The 21853-nt window shown below is 28.9% G+C and overlaps 2 protein-coding genes across 8 annotated transcripts in view; one reads left to right on the top strand and one right to left on the bottom strand.

Annotated features, from left to right (window-relative positions):
- Nucleotides 1–171: 171 nt before the first annotated feature.
- LOC124497940 (facilitated trehalose transporter Tret1-2 homolog) lies at nucleotides 172–2137 on the bottom strand. Its single transcript, XM_047061630.2, has 3 exons — nucleotides 1610–2137; nucleotides 1321–1544; nucleotides 172–1256 (listed from the first exon to the last, which is right to left on the bottom strand). The coding sequence occupies exons 1-3, from the start codon at nucleotides 1998–2000 to the stop codon at nucleotides 291–293; spliced, it is 1581 nt and encodes a 526-aa protein (XP_046917586.2). The 5' UTR covers nucleotides 2001–2137; the 3' UTR covers nucleotides 172–290.
- A 7545-nt stretch (nucleotides 2138–9682) lies between these two features.
- Nucleotides 9683–21853, top strand: part of mmd (disintegrin and metalloproteinase domain-containing protein mind-meld) — a 42751-nt gene continuing 30580 nt past the window's right edge. For 4 of the 7 annotated variants that reach the window (XM_075733850.1, XM_075733849.1, XM_075733848.1 and 1 more), the window contains exons 1-6: nucleotides 11425–12070; nucleotides 15344–16530; nucleotides 20121–20162; nucleotides 20263–20411; nucleotides 20482–20570; nucleotides 20654–20723. In XM_075733850.1, the coding sequence (XP_075589965.1) occupies nucleotides 16056–16530; nucleotides 20121–20162; nucleotides 20263–20411; nucleotides 20482–20570; nucleotides 20654–20723 (825 nt within the window). In that variant the 5' untranslated portion in view covers nucleotides 11425–12070; nucleotides 15344–16055. Of the gene's footprint in view, nucleotides 9817–10698; nucleotides 10738–11424; nucleotides 12071–15343; nucleotides 16531–20120; nucleotides 20163–20262; nucleotides 20412–20481; nucleotides 20571–20653; nucleotides 20724–21853 lie in introns of those variants that run through there. The other 3 variants (XM_075733846.1, XM_075733847.1, XM_075733845.1) reach the window with 3 other exon arrangements.

Genomic DNA, 21853 nt, shown 5'->3' with positions numbered 1-21853 from the left:
TTTTCGTCTGCTACAAAGGTTTTGCGTTTACTTTATCATCATCATCATTATTGATCGGAAAATTCGAAGAAAATGAAAACATAGAAATTAGAACACAGAAAAAAAAATGATGAAAATCCATCCAAAGCTCATCTAAATTAATAATATTTTAAGGTAACAAATGGCAAATTATAATTAACATGACAAAGAAATTCTTCTTTGGCATTTTCATCACATCTGATAATTTATTTTCTTTATTTATTTTTTTTTTGTCAAAATTTTTATAATACACAAGTGTTGAAATTGCCGAATCAATAATGAAAAATTTTTCTTATCTCTTCCATTGTTTTTCCTTTGGTTTCTGGTAAACAATATGCAAATATAATGCAAATAAAACTAATTGACGAAAATATCCAATATGTACCATATTCTTTGAATAATATGAAAAATGATTGTGTTTCATTAACAATGATAAATGTCCAAATCCATGCAAATATTGATGATATTGATGATATTAACCAAACGGTTTGTGGTGGTGTTATTTCTGTGATAATAACCCATGCAATTGGACCAACACCCAATGAAAATGAACTGACAAATATTGATACACATATAATTGGTAGCCATGAATTTGTTTGTTCAATTGAACCTTCATAATCATGAGCCAATTCTGGATGTTGATAATAATAAAATCCCAATACACCAATACTAAGAGCCATTCCTAATGCTGAAAACATGAGTAAAATTCGTCTTCCAAATCGATCGATAACCAATGCACCAACAATTGTAGCCATCAACATGAAACCATTCGAAATTAATGTTGATAGTTTAGCGTTTAAATTTGAACCAGATTTGACGAAAATATCATTCATATAAAATTGAACACCATTAATACCGGAAAATTGTTGAAAAAACAATGCAAATATTGCAATCAACATTGGTTTGTAAATATCTGAACGTTGAATCGATTGAAATGATAATTTAATACGATTTTTCTTCGCTTTTTGAATCTGATTTTTAAATTCACAAAGATCACGTAGTTCACCATGAATATCACTTTCTTTTGTACGTAAACGACGAAGATTCTGTTCAGCTAAACGTAATGCATCATTAGATGTTTCAATACAATTCATACACCATGTTGGTGATTCAGGCATAAAATACATTGTTATAACCAATAATGCTGTCGGTAATAATGCCCACAATGCCAATTGATTCCAATGAAAATTCAGAATATTAATAATGTCCATATAAACAATACCGAAAACGACGAAAAACTATAGTGAATAAAATTTTAAAAAAAATCAATAAAAAAATTTTCATAAATAAGAATTGAATTACATTGAAACTCATTCCAATATAACCACGATTATTTGGTGTTGCAATTTCTGCCAAATATGTTGGAACGGTTGCAATAGCGATACCGATACCTAATCCATTAATTACACGTCCTACTAGAATGACAAATGTTGACCGTGCGAATGCAATACATAACCAACCGATACCATATGGTAATCCTAATGACATTAATGTTTTTCGTCTTCCAAAACGATCAATAAACAATCCTATTTGATTTAGATTTTTAAATGAATAATGACTATTGAAAAATTATTGTTATTATTATTATTACCACATAGAAGACCACCTAACATTGCACCAATGGTTAATATAGATGATATTAAACGTTTCTCTTGATCTGTAGGTACTAATGGTGAATGCCATTGTTTATCATCGATAAAATTTTCATTCATCTCTTCCATGGCCGGTGCATTCCATCCAAATGTACTGCCCATTATAATCGATGCCATATGAGCGCTTAATGTTGCACCATAAACAAGCCATGATGATTGATATCGTGAATGATCACGTGTTTCCAATTGATTTAATTCAATATTTGGTGGTAATATTTGATCAATATTCTGTATTTCATCATGTAAATCGATAATATTCACTATATGATTATGATATGGTGGATAATGTTGAGATATTTCAATTTGTTGTTTATGAAGATTTGGCGACATGATTTAAAGGAATCGTTTTTTTTATTAATTTATGATGCATAAAATGTCCAAATTGGCAAAAAAAAAAAACATTTTCAATCCTTGGATTGGATTTTTTTTTTTTTTTTTTGGTTTATTTCAGATATATAAAGTTTACATACTTGAAAAGACCAATTGTCATGTTTCTGATGATCCTGATAACGATTTTGATCAATATGGATGATAATGTGATAATAAAATGAGATTGTCGACATTTTTTTTTGTCTTTCGCTGTTTACATATGATTTAAATCGTCATCATCATCATCATCATCATCGTAATTAATAATTCTTCTCAATTTTATCATTATTATCATCAAAATGAACCTTTTTTTAGATTAAAGATTCTGCTAACTTTCTTGATCACTAGATGGCAGTTTCGCATTCATTTTCATATGATTTATTGTTCATTTATTCATAACTAGATGGCCGTATTGGAGTCATTAGTTTTGTTTTTTTTGTCTGTTGCAAAAACTTCTTTTTTTTTTGGATCAATTTGTTTAACAATTAAATGACCAAATAATGCTGATGTTGTTGTTGTTGTTGATGATGATGATGATTGTGGTGATTATATTCAATTATCATCACAAACAAACCACCGATCAATGATGTTTTGGCACTAATTTCTAGTGATGATGATGATGATGATCAAGAAGATGATAACTTTAATCGCGATCAATAATAGCCATTAGCTTGATTTCAATTATCATTCTGATAAGAAACAAACCCCGGAAAAAAAACGAAACCATCATAATGTTATTTACGGTCTATGAAAATGGTTTCCATCATCACCATGAACATCAATGATGACAATTTTTTTTTATTTTATTTTCGATTCCAGAAATATGCCAGATGTGTGTGTGTGTGTGTGATGATGGTGATTTAAAAAAAAAACACAGAAAAAAATTATATCCAGATCAAAAAAAAAAAATTAGAAAAAAAAACTTGCACCGAAAAAAAAAAAAATTATAGTTTGTTAATTCCAGCCATCAAGACAAACCACAAAGAATTCTGTGTGATCGAATTCTTTTCAAACATTCGAATCGATCGATCGATCGGGGGCGCCACATGTAACCAAACAAAAAATTTGTTCGAAATTTTTTTCTTTTCACATAATCTTAATTCGTGAATGAAGAAGAAAAACGACGATCAAAGAACAAAAAAAAAAATGTCACCATGTTGGCCGTAATTGCTGTCAATTCCATTCCATTCCCCGATTCCGATTCCATTTCATTTGCCATTAGAGATTTTTTTTTCAATCTCTTACTTGCACACACACACACAAACACACTGATCTGATCCATTTGATTGTTGTTGTCGACATCGTCGTTTTTTTGCTTTTAGTTCCAACAACAACAACAACAACAAGAAAGGGGCATGAAAAAATAAATAATCAACCAACCAACAGAAACATCGGCATCAAATCTACAAAGAAATATACAAGTAAGTTATTATTTCTAGTTGCATATTACAATTTGTCGATACATAATCCATTTCCAAAAAAAAAGAAAAGATTTTATTGCAAACCCGGAATTAGGTGATGAAATTGTTGTTGTTGTAGTTATTCCTGGTAGTTTTTGTTGGATTCTATTTCTCATTCTATTTTTTTTTTCCCATCCAGATTCTCTATGTGCCACCCACCCATCCAATCGTTGATTTGATGAAACAAATTGATTGACTTATTATTACCAGAACAAGAATGAACAAAAAAAAAATTTTGACTTCCAAATATTTACATCAACAACAACAATCGATCGATGTATTTATTTGGCAAAAATGTATTTATTCGAAAGAAAAATCTCATTGTTGATTATGAAATTTGACGAAAAGAAAAAATATTCGAACAAGTTCAAACAACGAAAAAAAGAATGGAATGAATGAATTTATCATTTCCATTCATGATTATTATTATTGGCCATCATATAATCATCATCATTATTAATAGAAGTAAAAGTTATGACAACTTGTCAAATGTGTGTGTGTGTATTTGATTTTCAGCATTCGTTCATTCACTCTACAAACAAACGAACAAATCATCATCATCATCATCATCAATCCATATATGGCCAATTTTTTCCATCAAAATAATCTCATCTCTTTTATTTTCCGGAAAAAAATATGAAATGAAATGAAATGAAATTTTCATTTTTCATCTTAAAAAAATGAAAAAGAGAAAAAAAAATATTCAAAAAATTCATAGAATAGATTCATTCTATCGCGTGTGCGTTTGTTGTTGCTGTTTTTTTTCCATTTTAGTCAATCTCTGTGAAAACAAAAACAAAACAACGCGGAAAAAAAATGAATGAAATAACCATTTTCTGTTGTTGTTGTCGTTGTTGTTGGTTTTGGAACTTAAGATTCATTTTTGGTTTTTATATAGAAAATGAAAAGTTTAATTTTCAAAATTGAACATTCAGAATCAAAAAAACACCAATAACAACAACATCATCATCATCATCTTTGACTGCCAGCTAGGCGTTTGTTGTTGATGACATCCAATTCATTTATTCAGTTTTTTTTTTGTTCATTTCTTATCATTCATTCATCGTATACGACACTGAATAAGAGTGGAAGAAATTTTTTTTTGTTTTGTTTTTTTTTTTTTTTATATTTCCATCATCATTCAAGGGTTTGATGCTTTTCCAATGTTGTTTTCAAGCTGTTGTTGTTGTTGTTGTCGTCGTCGTCGTCATTGTCTGGCAAACAACACAGACAAACACACACACACACACGCAAGAAAAAAAAACAGAAACAATTTGATAATGTGTCAAAACATTTGGATCAATTTTTTTTTTTACCAGTAGATATGTGGCCTGTCTTTTTTTTTGTTTTTGTTTTGACTGTCTCCATCTTGTGCATTGACATTGTCGTCTTTTTGCTTTTTATGAATATTCGCAAATACAACGATGATGATGATGATGATGACAGTTTCTTTATTTTTTTGTTTTGTTGGATTGATCCACATGCCCAGAGGATGTGTGTGTGTGTGTGTGGGTGGGTGGGTGGATGATGACGACCAAAGAGAAAATGTTATTTATTTTTTTTTCTGGTACATCAATCAAACAGGAATATATTCTCTTTTTATGTTGAATGTTAGGTTTTGATCTTATGCGTTCGTGTTTCAGAGATATGACCAAAAAATGAAACTTTTGAGTCAATTTTTCTCAGTTTTTGAAGTAAAAAAAAAAATTTAATGTCCACCACCACCACCACCGACACCAATGTGCGAAGTTTGTCACATCCAAACAAGCGAGAGAGAGAATAACAAAAACATTTGAATCGATCCAAGAGAGAGAGAGAGAACTTTCTCATATAATGATCATTTTGTATGTATGAGTAAAAAATGGAATCGATTTTTTTTTTTGTTTATCATTGAATTTTGAATGAGAATAATTCTTTTTTCTTCTTTAAAAAGAAAACAAAAAAGGACGACATCATTGTAAAAGAATTATCATTAATTTTTTTTTTTTTTTTTGAAACAAAACAAACAAACAAAAAAAAATCATAATAAACAAGAATCGAATGAATTCTGATTGTGAACCACCATCATCATCAGTTGAATCGATATTCGAACAATCTGGATAATTGGATCATTTAACAAATTCGTTTTGTTGTTGTTGTTGTTGTTGTTTTTCTGATTAATTGTCTAATTTGAATTTCCAGAAAATTTTCCTTTGTTTGGTGGTGATGGGGGTGGTAGTGATGTTTACGCACACGATTGACTATCGCGATAAAAATATCGATATTTTTCGATTGTATTCGATTTCCAATATCTATGTGAATGAATTGAATAATTATCAACCATTCTAAGTGATGATTGTTGGCCACCAATTATGATGATGATGATGATGATTGTGACAAGATTCCAGCAAAAAAAAAAAAAAGCCCCAAGAGATAAATAGAAATGGAAACCATTTTTCTTTGTTGGTCTCATCATCATGGATCGATAAATATATTTCTGCCATTGTTCAGTATGATTTTCAGTATGTTTGGTTCATTTTCGATCTGAATTTTTTTTTGTTTTGTTTTGTTTCTTAAATATTATTTCTTAGTAATCGACAAATGTGTATATGAAAATGCCCCTCTGAAATTATGTGATCTCTGGCTTGGACAACAACAACAACAACAACAACAACGACAAAAAACATTGTACATTCTTGGAACTAAAAAGAAGAATCGTATTGTTTTTTTATATATACTGTATAATAATAATAATAACCGAAAAAATATCTAAACAATTTTTTTTCCCGAATGATTTTAGCGAAACTGTTTTATATGATATGATCCCGTATATCATAAACATACATACAACCAACCAATCATCCACCCACCACTATTGTTTACAGATTATGTTGTTTTGTTTTGTTGTTCAAGAAGAGAAAAAAAAATAGTATTCGTATATATTTTATCTATGTTGTTGTTTTTGGGTATATAAAAAATCATCTGGATCCATTATTATTGGGCCGGGAACTAAAGAAACTAAAAAAAAAATCAACTACAACACACCCAGAATTGTCGATCCAGAACATAATAATAACAGAATAATAATATTATTGATCCATTCGTTGGTATTATTGGTCTGTTTTATACACAGAATTATTATTATTTTGTTTCCAACAACATCATCACAGAAAGAAAATGTTATATTAGATCTTCTCATTTCTTCATGATATTTGTTTTCATCAGTGTATAAAAAAAAACGTTACAATTGAAAGAAAGAAAAAAGAACATTTTCTGATTCTGATATAACAGAACATCACCATCATCATCACCATTGATATGTCGAATGTTTAACGTATACGTGAAAATCGAATCTTATGATAATCAAGTAACATGAATAATAATAATAATAATTAATCCGCTGAATATTGAAATTCTGTGAAAAAAGGTATGTACTTTTTTGAACATATAAAAACACTTTGATTGTTGTTGTTGTTGTTGTTGTTGTTGCACCAATGAATTCACCAATAATGAAAAAGTTTCATAATGTTTGTTGCATTGTTGAATAATGAGAATATTTACATTCATTCATCAAACAAGTCTTGATCATCTTGATCTGTAATTGTACGTCATCTTTGTACAAACAGCCAAAAAAAATTATGTCTACGAAAAGGCCAATTAAAGTTTTTTTTGGAGGAATCGTATTTTTCAAACAATCAGAAAAATATATTACTTGGCCATATGGCCAATTGTGGACACAAAAAATGATGATTTTGTAAATTTTAAAAATGGAAATATAGAATAATTTTATTGATTACAATTTTTTTTTTCATTTCTATTTCCTGATATAAATATCATTTTCGTTCAAATTTTTTTTGATCCAATATATCAAACATTCAAGATTTGTGTGTATGTATAGATTTTTTTTTTGGCACATTCTATTTGCAATGAATGATTGTGAATGCGATTTCAAATACACAAAGATAAACATTTAAACAAATATATACCGACGACGACGATGATGATTATGATGACAAAGACCAAACTAAACCAAGAAGACCAAGAATTTTTAGCTAAAGAAAAGACAATTGTCTGTGTGTGTGTGTGATGTGAATTGAATGGAATGGAATGGAAATTTGGTGAATAAAGAAAGAAAAAAAAAACAAAAGAAATCATTCCGTTTGTTCATGTTCTCTCACTCTCATTTTGTGTGTTTACTTAACCTAAATCTTTTTTTTTTTCTTGATAATATTACCAACAATCGTCATAATGTTTAAACGAAAGACAAATTCTGTATGATGTATTATTGTATGGTGTGTGTGTGTGTATGGTGCCCAAATATAAGAAATGAATTCTCTTTTATTATTTGGAAAAAAAAACTCTGAAATGGAAATAGATTTTGTGTGTGTGTGTGTGTTTGATCAATAGCCAATGGATCTCGTACATTCGATGAATTATTTGATATTTGAAATTGGATTAAATTGAATTGCATTTTGTAATTCTCTTTCTCTCTCTCTCTCTCTCTGTCTTTGGCCATTTCGCTTTCATTCATTGATGAATTATTCTGTACATTCTTAGGCATTCATTTCATTGGTATTGTTGTTGATTATTTTTTTTCTGTTGGAATTCCTTGAATCGAGAAAGAGAATTTTTTTTTGTTTTGTTTGTCGGTAAAATATTTAATAATAACCGATATGTCCAATAATTATGATTCGAACAAATAAACACAATACAATAATGAACAAAAGCGAACTAAATTTTTTTTTTAAATTTGAGAAAATTTCCATGAAAATAAAAATTCATCCGAGAAACTTTACAGAAATGTTTTCAATTTTTGTCATCATCATCATAACAAAATAGACAAATAATAAAACCATTCGAATTTGTCTTTTTTTTTGTTGTTGTTGTTGTTTCATATTCTCGATTTTTTTTTGTATTATTATTATCGAATGTGTAAAACAATAAAGAGAACAAAAAAAAATCAAACATCATTGATCACACGACATTTTTAACATCAATATTTTTCTATTTGTGAATCAATTTGATAAATTAAATTGTTTCATTCATTCATTGTTTTGTTGGTGTTTGGTTTGTCCATTGATTTTGTTTGTTTTCGTATTTGTGTGTGTGTGTGTGTGGTGACATTTGTCCATCGAATGTCCAATATATATTGATCATCATCATCATCATCATCGTCATTTCGTTTGTATCCTGTCTTTTCTTGTTATTATCATTTTCTTATCAATTTTTTTTCTCTCTTACAGGATCTGTATTTTATGGTTTTCTTGAATTGTGTGTTTGGTATGTTTCTCGATTAATGAATTGTTATTATTGTTTGATGAGAAGAAAACAAAAATTGCATTCTCAGCATTATCCACACGTCTTTTGGAATTATTGTTTTGATGATTCAAATGTCGCCGGTTACAATTTTATTGGTGATCATCACCACCACCACACGCCACACACACACACATAATCATCATGTTAACAATGATCATCACCATTGATATGATGAAATGAAAAAAAAATCCAATCATCATCAGATTCTGATTCGATTCAATCCAATCAAATCCGATCGTTTATTCAATCGATTAATGATTCTCTCACAATTCGATTCGTTTATCAAATTAAATTCTGAAGATAAAAAAAAATGGAGAGAGAAATGAAAAATTTTTCATTTTCATTTTCAAAAAAAAAAAAAATGAATCAATGAATGAATTCCATCTTTTTGAAGATCAAATCAAATTCAACAGAAAAAAGACTACGAACCTAAAAAAAATATGATCGATTAAGTGTCATGAAAACGATGACGATCCATTTCCATTCTACATCATTGCTGTATTATTGTTAAAAACAAATGAAATGGAATTAGCCACCAATACTACTACTACTACTACTACTACTATATCGTCATTATCATAATCATCCGGTTCAATTTAATCATTGAAATTATTGAATTTTGTGAAAAAAACAGAAACAAAAAAAAATTCATGTTCATGTGATTATTGTTTCTCATATTCAAATGAATGTGTGTGTGGTGTTGGTGTGTGTGTGTGTGTGTGTGTGTGTGTGGAAATCGATTTGAAATCAAGTGAAAAAAAACTGGAGAAATGGAAAAATTGGTTCGTTCGTTTTTTTTCTCATTTACAAAAGTGTTTCTCATTTCCTTTATTTTTATTTTTTATTTTTTGGCGCATTTTCATCATCATCATCATCATGAATAAGAAAAAATTCAAGATTCTTGTCATCACATCAATGTTCTGTGTGTGTGTGTAGATGTTTTATTCGAATACAGAAACACACACACACACACTGAAAACATATTATAATTTGATTAATTTGGTTCGTGTTCTCTCCATGTAAGTCTGGTTTCTTTTTTTTTTTTTTGTTCTTTTTCTTGTTCTCCACATTTTTTACTCTTCTGCATGTGTGTGTGTGTGTGTGTGTGTGTGTGTGTGTGTGTGTGAAGAATGTGAATTCCAAAGAAACATTTGCATTAAAGCAAATGATGATGATGATGATGATGATTATTATCATTATTACAATTTTGGATCGATAAGAATCGATCGAAAAATCTTACAATTTATATATATATATATTTCACTTTGAATTGTATTTATATTATTGATTTGTATCTAGTTCTTAGTTGTTTTTTTTTGCATCAAGTTATAAAAATAATTCTAAATCATCATCATTTCGGAATATATTACTATTATTATAATCATTTTAATTTTGGACAATCTCTGCATTTTTTTTGTCGGCTATTGTTGTTGTTGTCGATACAAAACAATAGCCAACAACAACAACAACAACAAAATACAATAATTTTGATTGGAAAAACAAATCTCACATTGTAACACAATGTAAGACAATTAATATGCTTTTAACTTGATTAAAATGACGACATCGTATGGGTGTGTGTGTGTGTGTGTAATGGGTGTTTCGAAATAGCCATTTTTCTATTTCTACCCAGCATAAGGATTGAAATAAAATAACCGGAATTAAAAATAGAAAACTCTTTGCTTTGAGGGAAAAAAAACTTGTTTTTTTAGCTGAAATTTTTTTTATTTAAAAACTTTTTTCCTCTTTTATTGTTTTGTTTTCTTCATTCTTTCGTAGTCGTCGTCGTCGTCGTCGTCATCGTTGTTGTGGTTGTGGTTTTGTTTTGGCAGAACAAAAAAAAAGTTACAATTTCTTTTTCTTTCTGGCCAATTTATTCAACTTTTTTTTCTGAATATTTACAACATTCTTAAATTCATGTGCCATTTATGTATATATGTGTGTGTGTATGTTTGTTGCAAAAGTTTTGATGATTTTATATTTGAAAATTTTGAATTTGATTTTTTTTTTTTTTGCTTTAAATTTAATGAAACAATATAGTTCATTATTAACGATTTTTTTTCTACAGGAATTTGTTAGTGATTTTATCTCATGATTCACGAATGACGTACACACACACACACACACATACACAACAAACATCTATATACATTGTGTTTATATTCCATTCCTTAACCGGAATCACTAAATATCTCGTTTGGATTGCTAATATTATATTTGTTGACCACTAGTCCATTTACTACTACCACCATCATTATCATTCACTAAACTATTGTGGTTGAATTACCATAGACCGAAAAAACAGAGAGAGAGAGAGAGAGAGACCGACCGGTCGATGAAAACCATTTTTAGATCCAGAACCAGAAAAAAAAAGATTCTTAACAATTTTTTTTTTACATTCATTCATTGAACATTTCTTTTGTTATCTCAATTTTTTTTTCGTGCGCATTCTCTGACATTTTCTATATATCTTTCCATATCGAACACACACACACAGAATTCAATTGCCATTTTTTTTTACCATTTTATCAATGTTATAATTTTTTTTTCTTTGGTTCATTTCTTTTTTTTTCAAAAAAAATTTTCTCTGTTGTTTAGTTGATCGTTTGAATCCATGCGATCAGGTTTGGTGTTATGTGCTTCCCGATTATGTTGTTGTTGTTGTTGTTTTTGTTTTTTGGACTACAGAATCAAAGTGGTGATTAGAACTGCAAATATTCTTTCTGTGTGTTGGTCTGTGTGGGTGTTTGTGCATGTGTGTGTGTGTGTGTGTGTGTGATTCTGATATCTTAATCTTTTTTTTTGCTGGTCAGATAATTTCATCAATGTTATGAATTCAATCATATGACAATTGTATTTTTAGTGAGTGGGTGTGTGTTTGTGATTTTTTTTTGTTTGTTGAAAACTTGTTAAAACAACAACAACAACAACAACAACAAAGTTTAAATCATCATCATTATTATAATAAATAATAATGTCATTAGCATCATCATTGCAAAACACACGCCCATTTTAGGTGATTATTTGAACGGTGTGATCTAAATGATGATGATGATGGTGGTCATTATGGAGGACTACATTCTATAAATATCTTGATTCATTCAATGTATCGATTTATTGCGTGTACATGTTCTGATTGTGTTTCTAGTTGTGTGAAAAATCTGATCTGATCTGATCTGATCTAATCAAATCTATTGATGATGACACAATGAAAAAAAAGAAACAATTTTTTTATTCTGTTTGTTTTTGTTTCACCTTTCATAGAAAAAAGTTGTAAGTTTTGTTTTGATTCATTATTATTATTATTATTATTATGATTTACACATGTGTTGACATGACATTTTCATATTTTAATAATAACTTTGTGTGTGTGTGTGTGTGTCGATGATGGTGATCTAATAGAAAAAGATGGAAAAAAGAAGAGGAAGAAACATTGACAAAAAAAAAGAGTTTATATATTCAATAAATTTCCATAAACTGTCTTTTTTTTTTTTTTTTGCTTTCAAATTCTTTATTCATCAACTTCCTTCACCATCACTTGTGATTTCATAAATGGTATCTACCTATATCTATCCTGTTCAATGAATGTACCTGGAACAGAGAAATATTTTCTTGGAATCAAATATGGAACAAAGTGTTTTGGAACCACCACCACCACCACCATCATCATGATCATCATCCAGAAACAATCGAATCGAACTCGTTTTTTCATTGTGATTCATCGAAATTTGAATCATTCATATTCAAAGATGAAAAAAAAGCAGCCAAAAATAAAATTTTTTTTAGCCGAATAAGCAAAAAATGAATGAATATGATGAGCCTAAAGAAATGAAAATTTTAAATTTTTCAAAATAATCCAGAAAAAACACAAACACAGACACACACTCAGTGCAATAAAATAATAATAATGTAGAATCCGGAATTTTTTTTTATTTTCATTTTTTTTTGCATCGATAGCCATTTCACGTCATGTTCATTTGATGTTGATGATGATGATGATGATGATTGTTGAGAAATGAAACAAAGAAAAAAAAAGAATGCAAACGAATTGAATATTCTGCATCATTCTAAATAGATGTGTTTGAATAGATAAGAATAACACACTGCTGAATGATGGTGGGTGTAGTGTTTATAATGAACTGTGATGGTGGGTGTGTTTGTGTTGGAGGAAAAAAACAGAAAAAATCAATTTTTTTTACAACAACAACAACAACAAAGCATTCACAATAACATCATTCGTTTTTTATTTGCGTATCATTTCGTTATTGTTTAATTGATTAATTAATTTGATGAATGTTTAATTAATTCTTTTTTTTATTCTGAACTGAAAAAACCTAGCTACCTAACTACCTAACTACCTATGATAATAATGATTCATCTGCTTGTGAATAGAATCTACTGATTCTCATTTATTCGCTCCTCGCCCATAGAAAAAAAAACATTGGTTACCAAAGAATGTTGAAAGCAAAAAAAAGTAGGAATCGTTGGTACCGTTTTTTTTTTGTTTAAAATGCTGACACACCATGATGATACAAAAAAAAAATTGAAATAAAAACAAGTGAAGAAAACGCTAATTAGATGATTGAAAGTCAAAAAACTTGTTGTGAGCTTTATTCAGGCTTGCGGCTAATTTTTTTTCTTCTTATTTTCTATTTTTTTACATTGCGAAAAAAATCGCCATTATTTCGATATAACTTGCGAATCGATCGATTGATAGTTTTGTCCATCGAAAGGCGGACAAATAATAATGGATAGTGATGATGATGATGATGATGTATTTCGATTCATATTTTTTTCTTTTCTTCAAAATTCATAATCTTCTTTCGAGAAATCGAGAAAGAATGATAGAATAATTTTTTTCTTCATTTCAAATCAATCGGATCATAACGGATAAAGATTTTTTTGCCACCACCATTCATCCAATACCATTTGCGATTATTATTGATTCCCTTTTGATCCAGAATTTTTCAATTTTAGAGAGAGAGAGAGAGAGAGAGAGAGAAAGAGACAGAAAAAAAATGAAAATAAAATTTATATATTCGATGCCGATAAGAATAAGATGCATTTATATGCCAAAACACACACACACATATCTTCTATAGATATAAATGGGGAAAAAAAACTCTAAAAAAAATTTCTAAACTTTGTACGTCATTCAGTTGTGTGTGTGTGTGTTGGAATTTAAGCAAAAAAAAAGCTGTTTCTGGAACATCCACACACACACACACACACACACACACACACACACACACACACACACATCATTATCATTCAATTCTCACACACACACACACACACACACACACACACACACACACACACACACACACACACACACACAATATTCAGGCTACTTAAGTCTATATTTTTCGAATATGAAAATAAAAATGAAAAAAAAAATTTACGAAACATACAAATCCGTTAGGCATTTTGTGTTTGAATATAAAAAAAAAACTGAATCGAATGATGATGAAGGGAAAAATATGGAATCGAAACAGCTGCTGCTGCTGCTGATTCTGTGTTTGGAATCAATTCTAGAAATTTTTTTTTCTTTTTGTTATATATGTTCCATATTCGATAACTCATCGAATATATTTGTTCATCATTATCATCTTCATCATCATCATCATCATCATCATCATCATTCGATTCAATTCATTCTTGTGTTGTTGTTGTTGTTGCTGTTGTTGTTGTCGAACAGCTGAATTTCAAGCTATTCTTATTTCATTATTTGAATTTAAAGATTGAACAATCTTTAGAGAGATTTTCAAAGTTAGAATGTAGATGTTGATTTTTTATATATATATATTTTTTTGGATCATCGAGATATATCTTTGCTCATTATGATGCAACACCATACACACACACACACACAATGAACAGTGAAGAATAGTGGTGGATAAGAATTTTCATTTTCACGCTTTTCAATTCTTTCTTTTTTTTCAACACTTATACTCATTTATATTCTATCGATTCTTTACGCAAGACTTTTGTTGTTGTTGTTGTTTAACGTTGTGTTGTATAGAAGGGGTAAAAAAAAATTACAATAATAATAATCACCGATGAAATTGAACAGATTTTTTTTGGTTTGAAAATTGAATTTTTTTTTTCGTTGTTGTTGTTGTAGTTGTTGTAAAATTCAATTGATTAAATAAAGAATTTTTTTATGTCGATTCGTTTCGAATAATCAGAATCTGTGTTTTGATTCGTTTTTTTTTATTATTCGTCGTCGTTTTCATGCGCATATTGCAATCGATGATGATGATTCCGGATTATTAATTAATTCCGGGTAAATTCTGTTTTTACTTGGACACAATAACGAGGAATTTTTTTTTCTTTTCATTCTGTTCTTTTGATTATCCGTTCAATTATAAAGAGAGAAAAAAAAACAAATGTTACACCAGCTGAATTTTTAAGGGAAAAAATGATGATGATGATGATGAGTAAATATGAAAAAAAAATTCTGGAAAATTTTTTTTTGTTTTTTTTTTTGTTATTTTCTAAACTAATTCTGATCATCAATTTTTTTTTGTCTATCCCATACAGCCATGACAACAGCCGAACTTGAAGTGGAACAACAATTTTTTTCCCCCACTGTTTAATCTGTTGGAAATTCATCATTGACATTATGACTAAATTTTAATGACACACACACACACACACAGCTATCATCAGCATCATCATCATCATCATCATCAGCTTAATTAATAAGTTAATTAATTATATATAATTCACACACACACAGATCTTCAATCAAAATATTCGAGGTTGACGGTTTTTTTTATCTGCCAGTGTTTTTTTTTTTTTTTTTTGTGATTCTGGGCCTTTTTTTTTGTTCGTGTATTTGAACTATAGTCTACTGTATTATTTTAGCCCATCCTTTCATTTGACATTTTTTTTTCTATGTCAAAATAATCGAACATCATTATATAACCAAACTGATGATGATCAGCATCATCAATATGTTTAAATTGTGATCAGATTGTGTGTGTGTGTGTTGAACTTGAAACAAAAAAAAAAATTTTATCACAATCTTTATACACACATCGATTGCTCCTCCTTTTTCTCATTATTGATTACGTAATCGATTTGTATCGTCTTCATCATCATCATCATCCACTATGAACGTCAATTATCATTATTCGATATTATTATAGGTCTAAATTCAACTATAATTCATTCAACTACCTCATCATCATCATCATCATCATTTGAAGATAACAGAAAAAGAGAGAAAAAAAATTAACATAAAAGATCAATGATAATGATCACTGCTACTAAACATCAATCACATTTGAACAACAACAACAACAACAACGACAACAATAATCATGAATATGAATATTCCAATTCTATTTTAACTAAATGGAAAATATGGCCAAAATCTAAATATAAATTAAAAATAAATTATAACAATAATGATGATGATGATGATAATAATAACACGTTAACATCGATGATGATGATGAAAAAAACTAGAAGAAAAAAACATCGACGACCGGAACAAAATCGTCAACAAATTCAACAATCAATGACGATGACATTTAATGATTATCGTTCGATTATTATTATTTTTATTACAATTATTGTTTTATTGTTACAACAACAATCATTATTATCAACTGCCAATGCTTCCAACATTATTATCATGTCAAATTCATCATCATCATCATCATCATCACCATTATTATCATCAGCATCAGCGTTAATGTCATCATCATCACATTATTCCGGTATGTGTGTAATATACGATTGAAATATGATGTACGATTTGTTTTTTTTTCCTGGAATCGGAAATTGATTTTGGTTGTTGTTGGTTTCGAACCAAATTTTTTTTTTTACACACTTTTTCTTTCTCTTTCTATTTGGTTATATTTCAGTTCAAATGTGGATCTCTGATCTCAGTAATCAATCAATTTTGAATTGTTTTTTTTTTTGTTTCTACTGTAACGATGTATGAATGAATGAATGAATGTTATTATTGTGTTTGCAGAACATTTTCAATCAATCAATTAATCATAATCATTCAATCAATCCTGATGATGATAATAATTTTTTTTTTTTTGAATTCAAAATGAAAGTTTCTTGTTGTGTGAAGCAACAACAACAACAACAACAAAAAGAGAGATTTTTTTCTGTGGTTGACGATTGATTCAACAATCAAGAATGGAGAGAAGGAAAAAAAAACTTTTTCCCTGTAAACTTTACTTGGCCATGTAATGAAAGAGAGAGAGAGAGAGAGAGAAAAAAATCTTTCCAAGTGTATTTAATGTTGATGAAACGGAACGAAAAAAAAATAGGAGAAAAAAAGTTTATAATTTAACCAACGTAAAAGAAAAAAAATGAAAAGAATTTTGACTGACAACAACAACAACAACGATGACGACGACGACGACGACGACGAAGAAACCATCAAAGTTTTCATAACGTTAGTGTTTTTTTTTCTTTACAACTGCATCATGAAACAAATTTCTCATAACAAATAATGATGATGATGATGATGGTGATATGCAAAAAGTAAAAGCTTTTATATCTCACTCACTCACTCGCTCATCATCATCATCATGACGATGTTATAGATAGTTGTTTTCAATTTTATTTTCTTAAAAAAAAAACTACTACTAGTAGTATATTCCATTCTATGATTTTAGATTCATGATGATGATGATGATGGTATATACACATACACACTTTAGATTGATGTGTTACATTTATTTATCGTTTTATATATATATAAAATAAAAAAAACGATAAATCTACCATCATCACAATATATATTATATATATATAGCAATAACAAAACACGCAATAGTGATGGCTAATTTAACATCAATCATCAAATTTACATCATCATCATCATCATCATTGTAGAATCACAGCAACACACAACCACCCCTTCCTTTTTTTGGTGTGTGTTTGTGCTATACAAAGAGATTACAATCAAACGGAAATGAAAATGAAATTTAAATCTATGTATGTACATGATGGTGGTCTAGTGGTTATTGCATTTTCATTGTTGAAAAATCGACTAAAAATCCATTTTTTTTGTAGAACAAACCAATACTAAGGCCCATGACTATTTGTATGATTTGTTCCAATTTTTTTTTTGGAACATTTTTTTATGTGTGTGTGTGTGTGTGGCTGAATGGCTAACCGAAACAGAATAAAAAGGGTAACAATAACATATTTTGTCTGAATCCGTGTGTGTGTGTGTGTGTGTCTGAATGAAAAATGGATCGACTCAGAATCGGAATTTCATTCATTAATTCGTTCGTTGGTTTTTTCAGTGTTTTTTTTTCGATCAGAAAAGATTTTTTTTTTTTGTTCGTTTATATTCGTGGATACCATATGGAAACTATCGTTTTGAAAGAATTTTTTTTTTCTTCTGGAAATATAAAAATTGGTTTGTCATACACACACACACATCATTTTTACAATGTATGCTTCTAGCAGATAATATTTTCACCTCTATCCACATTTGCTAAAAAAAAGGCCATTGTTGTTGTTGTTGTTCCATGTTGTTCCATGTTGTTCCATCTGGTTTCAAATCAGAATTCTTGTTTCCCCTTTCTCTCTCTCTCTCTTTCTCTCTCTGGTTTCCATCGTCATTGTCACATATTCAATCCTAAACGACAATGACAATTTCATCTCTCACTCTCTCTCTCTATTTCGTTATACGATGAACATAATAATAAAATAAATTCAATTGTATGAATCACTTGAAATCAGCCGGAAATTTGTTTCCATTGTTTTATTTTATTTTATTTTACTGGGTTTCCATTTTTTTCTGTTTTGTTTTATTCTTTTTTTTTCTAACTGGATTTCTCTCATCATCATCATCATCATCGTTGGGAAACGGCTTTTGTTTGGCTTCATCATCATCATCATCATCGTCATCCTCATTTTATGTTCATTGTTTTCTGCCGCTACTTTTGTTGTTGTTGTTGTTTTGGCTTTCAAATTGAATACATTTTTCATTTTAAAATGATTTTTTTTCTCTCTCTCTGTATTCACTAAGAGAAAAATGGAAAAAAATGAACAAAAATTGAATAAAAATGACAGAATTATTTAAATTATTGAAATTATGGACAAACGAATTTTTGTTTTGTCTGGTTGGCCAGTACTGAAATTTTTTCCATTATTCCATGATGGTGGTGGTGGATCGTATGTTTATATATGGTCATACCTACCGATATCTATCGATATCATCATCATCATCATGTTGATTATTCTGGGTGTTTTTTTTTTTTGATAGAAATTTTTTTCAGGTAAGCCGACATTTGTGCATATGTGTGTGTGTGTGTGTAAAGGTGATATAAGTCTCAGGAAAAAAAATCTGTTTTTTATGTAAAGATAGAAAAAAAATGATAATGATATGATAAATAGATTTGAAATGGAAATAATCAGGAAAAAAAATATTGTCATGATAATACACATACACATTTTGATTTTGGATTCAAATTCAAATTTTCTATTCTTCGATCATTTGATTCGAACAAACACACACACACACACACTTAATCAAATGTCAGCCATTCGTGTGTGTGTGTGTGTGTGTGAAAGAATAATTTTCACTTGTGTATTATTGAATAGAATCAGCAGATTTTTGTTGTTGTTGTAGATCTAATTTTAACCTGAAAATTTGAATAAAAAAAATTTTTTTTTTGAATGATCTACTCACCATTATCGGATGGAAAATCATTTGTTGTTGTTGTTGTTGTTGTTGAATTTGACAAATTCATCTACCATTCATTATAATACTCACTATTATGATATGAAATCTCATTCAAGGTGTGTGTGTGTGTGTGTGTGTGCATTTGTCATATTTCTATCGATTCACATGATAAAGTGAAAAAAAAGGATAAAAAAAACGAACAAAAATTCATATAGATCATGATAACAACAACAGAATTTCAGCAACAATATGCGACATGTATCGTGGTTCATTTGGAACTTTCGTTCTCTCTCCTTCTCTATGATTCTGAATAAAACCAAACAAAAAAAAAAGATTCAAAAGAAAATTGATGTTTGTCATGCATGTTTGCGTGTCATCATCATTTGTTGTGATGATAGTTCGACGAACTAAAAAAAAAACATCGAATAATCTGAAAATCTGTTTGATCTGTTTATTTGTGTTCGATTCTATTTCGACCGAAATGGAACGGTTTTTTTTGGAAGGTTGAAAAACTGTGTGTTTTTCTTATTACAAATTCTTTAATTATATGGCCAATTTTCGGCTATTTTGTATAAATTATTAATTTTTTCATATTCACTAAAATATGTCGTTTTTTATTCTGTTTCATTTTTTTTCAAAACTTTACAGAATTTGATCAATATCGTGGTGATTTAGACCATAGACAAGTTGGTATGTCGAAATTCATTTTTTTTTATCATTTAATTCGATGAATTGATGATAAATTATTAATTTTGTTGTGTTTTCTCTTTTTTTTTGTTATAATCTATAGCCGAAGTTGAACGATTAACCCGTCAATATCCGGAAAATGAACGATTAATTTCAAGTATACCAAGTCGTTTTTATGAGGTAACATTCCCAGTACAGATACGTAAACATGAAAAAATGGGCATTTCAACACGAGATTTATTGGCTAATAAGGTAATGATGACTTCATTTTTGTTGTGGTTTTTTTTAATCATTAAAAAAATTATTCATTTTTGACACACAGACTGGTCAAGTGGATCGCCATTATCAGCATACATCATTTACAATCAAAGCCTTTAATTACAAGTTTCGCCTTGATCTGGAGCTCAATTCGTATGTATATGTCCAATACAATAAATCAATTATCAATTGTTTATAACTAAATTTGTTTTTCTTCACTTTTTTTTCATATATAGATTTTTATTAGCACCGAATTTAGTACAAAAACATTTACTACCGGAAGGTGCACAACATATCTCCACACAGGTAATTTTCTTTTTTTTTATTTTCAATTCAATTCATTATATGAAAAGAAATGAATGATGTTTGGAATGACAATTTTTATTTTATTTACATTTCTATTCAATTGAACTAGAAAGAAAAAAAAATTCTTTATCAAAAACGGATCGTTGACTATTCTCATTGAATTGATGAATGGTTGAAGATTTTTTTTTTCACCATATAATTATATATAAGCATACATGTGCATAGGAAAAAGATATTGATGAAAAAAAAAGATTTATTGATTTTCATCATCAACAGAATATATAGATACTATATGTTGAAATGAGTGCAGAATGTATGTGTATATATATTCTACTTGATTATTCAGTTCTATACTTGTTTAATATACGAAATATTCAAAAGATTTTTGCAATCGAATTCTAGAAATTGTCAATTGGTCAAAAACCTGATTTGGTTTTTTTTTTCTCCGATAAAAATAGATTTTTTTTTTCTCGCAATGTGATTGCTTCTAGACGCACACAAAAGACACATTTAAAGAGGAAAGAAAAATTGCATGTTGTGCAACTGACATTTGTGTGTATGTATGATAATCTTAAGTTTATCCCGGAAGAATTTTTTTTCCATGAAAACTTGATTCTTTGCTGTGGATCTATAGAGACGATGATGGAATGAAAATTTGTATGTAATCTGGAACAACCGCAACAACAACAATCACCAATTTGAAATGGGAACATTATTTATATAGGATTAACCCGATCAAAGTGGAAATGCAAAAGAAAAAAAAGTAGATCGAGAAACTTTTGAGATAGGAAAATGATTCTGAAAGTTTTCCCAACTTTTTTTTCCTTTTTTTCCCGTATATAATATAATATTTGTGATTCTGGATTCTCTCTTGGGAAACAGATCGAAACAAACAATTCATTCACTGGACTTAACTAACCAAACTGAATTGTAGTGGGTGGAAGAAAAGGTTACAGGCAATCGTTGTTGTTGTTGTTGTTGTCAAGTGTATGAGGAGTATTATTGTCATTATTAACGATATTCTTGGGTTTTTTTTTCTTTCGATTCAATATTGAATTGTGGTTTTTTTTCGCTTAATCATTTTATTCATATAAATGTTCTTTATTCTTTTGTTTTCATTTAATATTTGT

This window comes from Dermatophagoides farinae, chromosome 9 (assembly GCF_024713945.1).
Source record: "Dermatophagoides farinae isolate YC_2012a chromosome 9, ASM2471394v1, whole genome shotgun sequence".
Taxonomy (NCBI): Eukaryota; Metazoa; Arthropoda; class Arachnida; order Sarcoptiformes; family Pyroglyphidae; genus Dermatophagoides; species Dermatophagoides farinae.
This window is presented reverse-complemented; position numbering and strand designations above follow the sequence as displayed.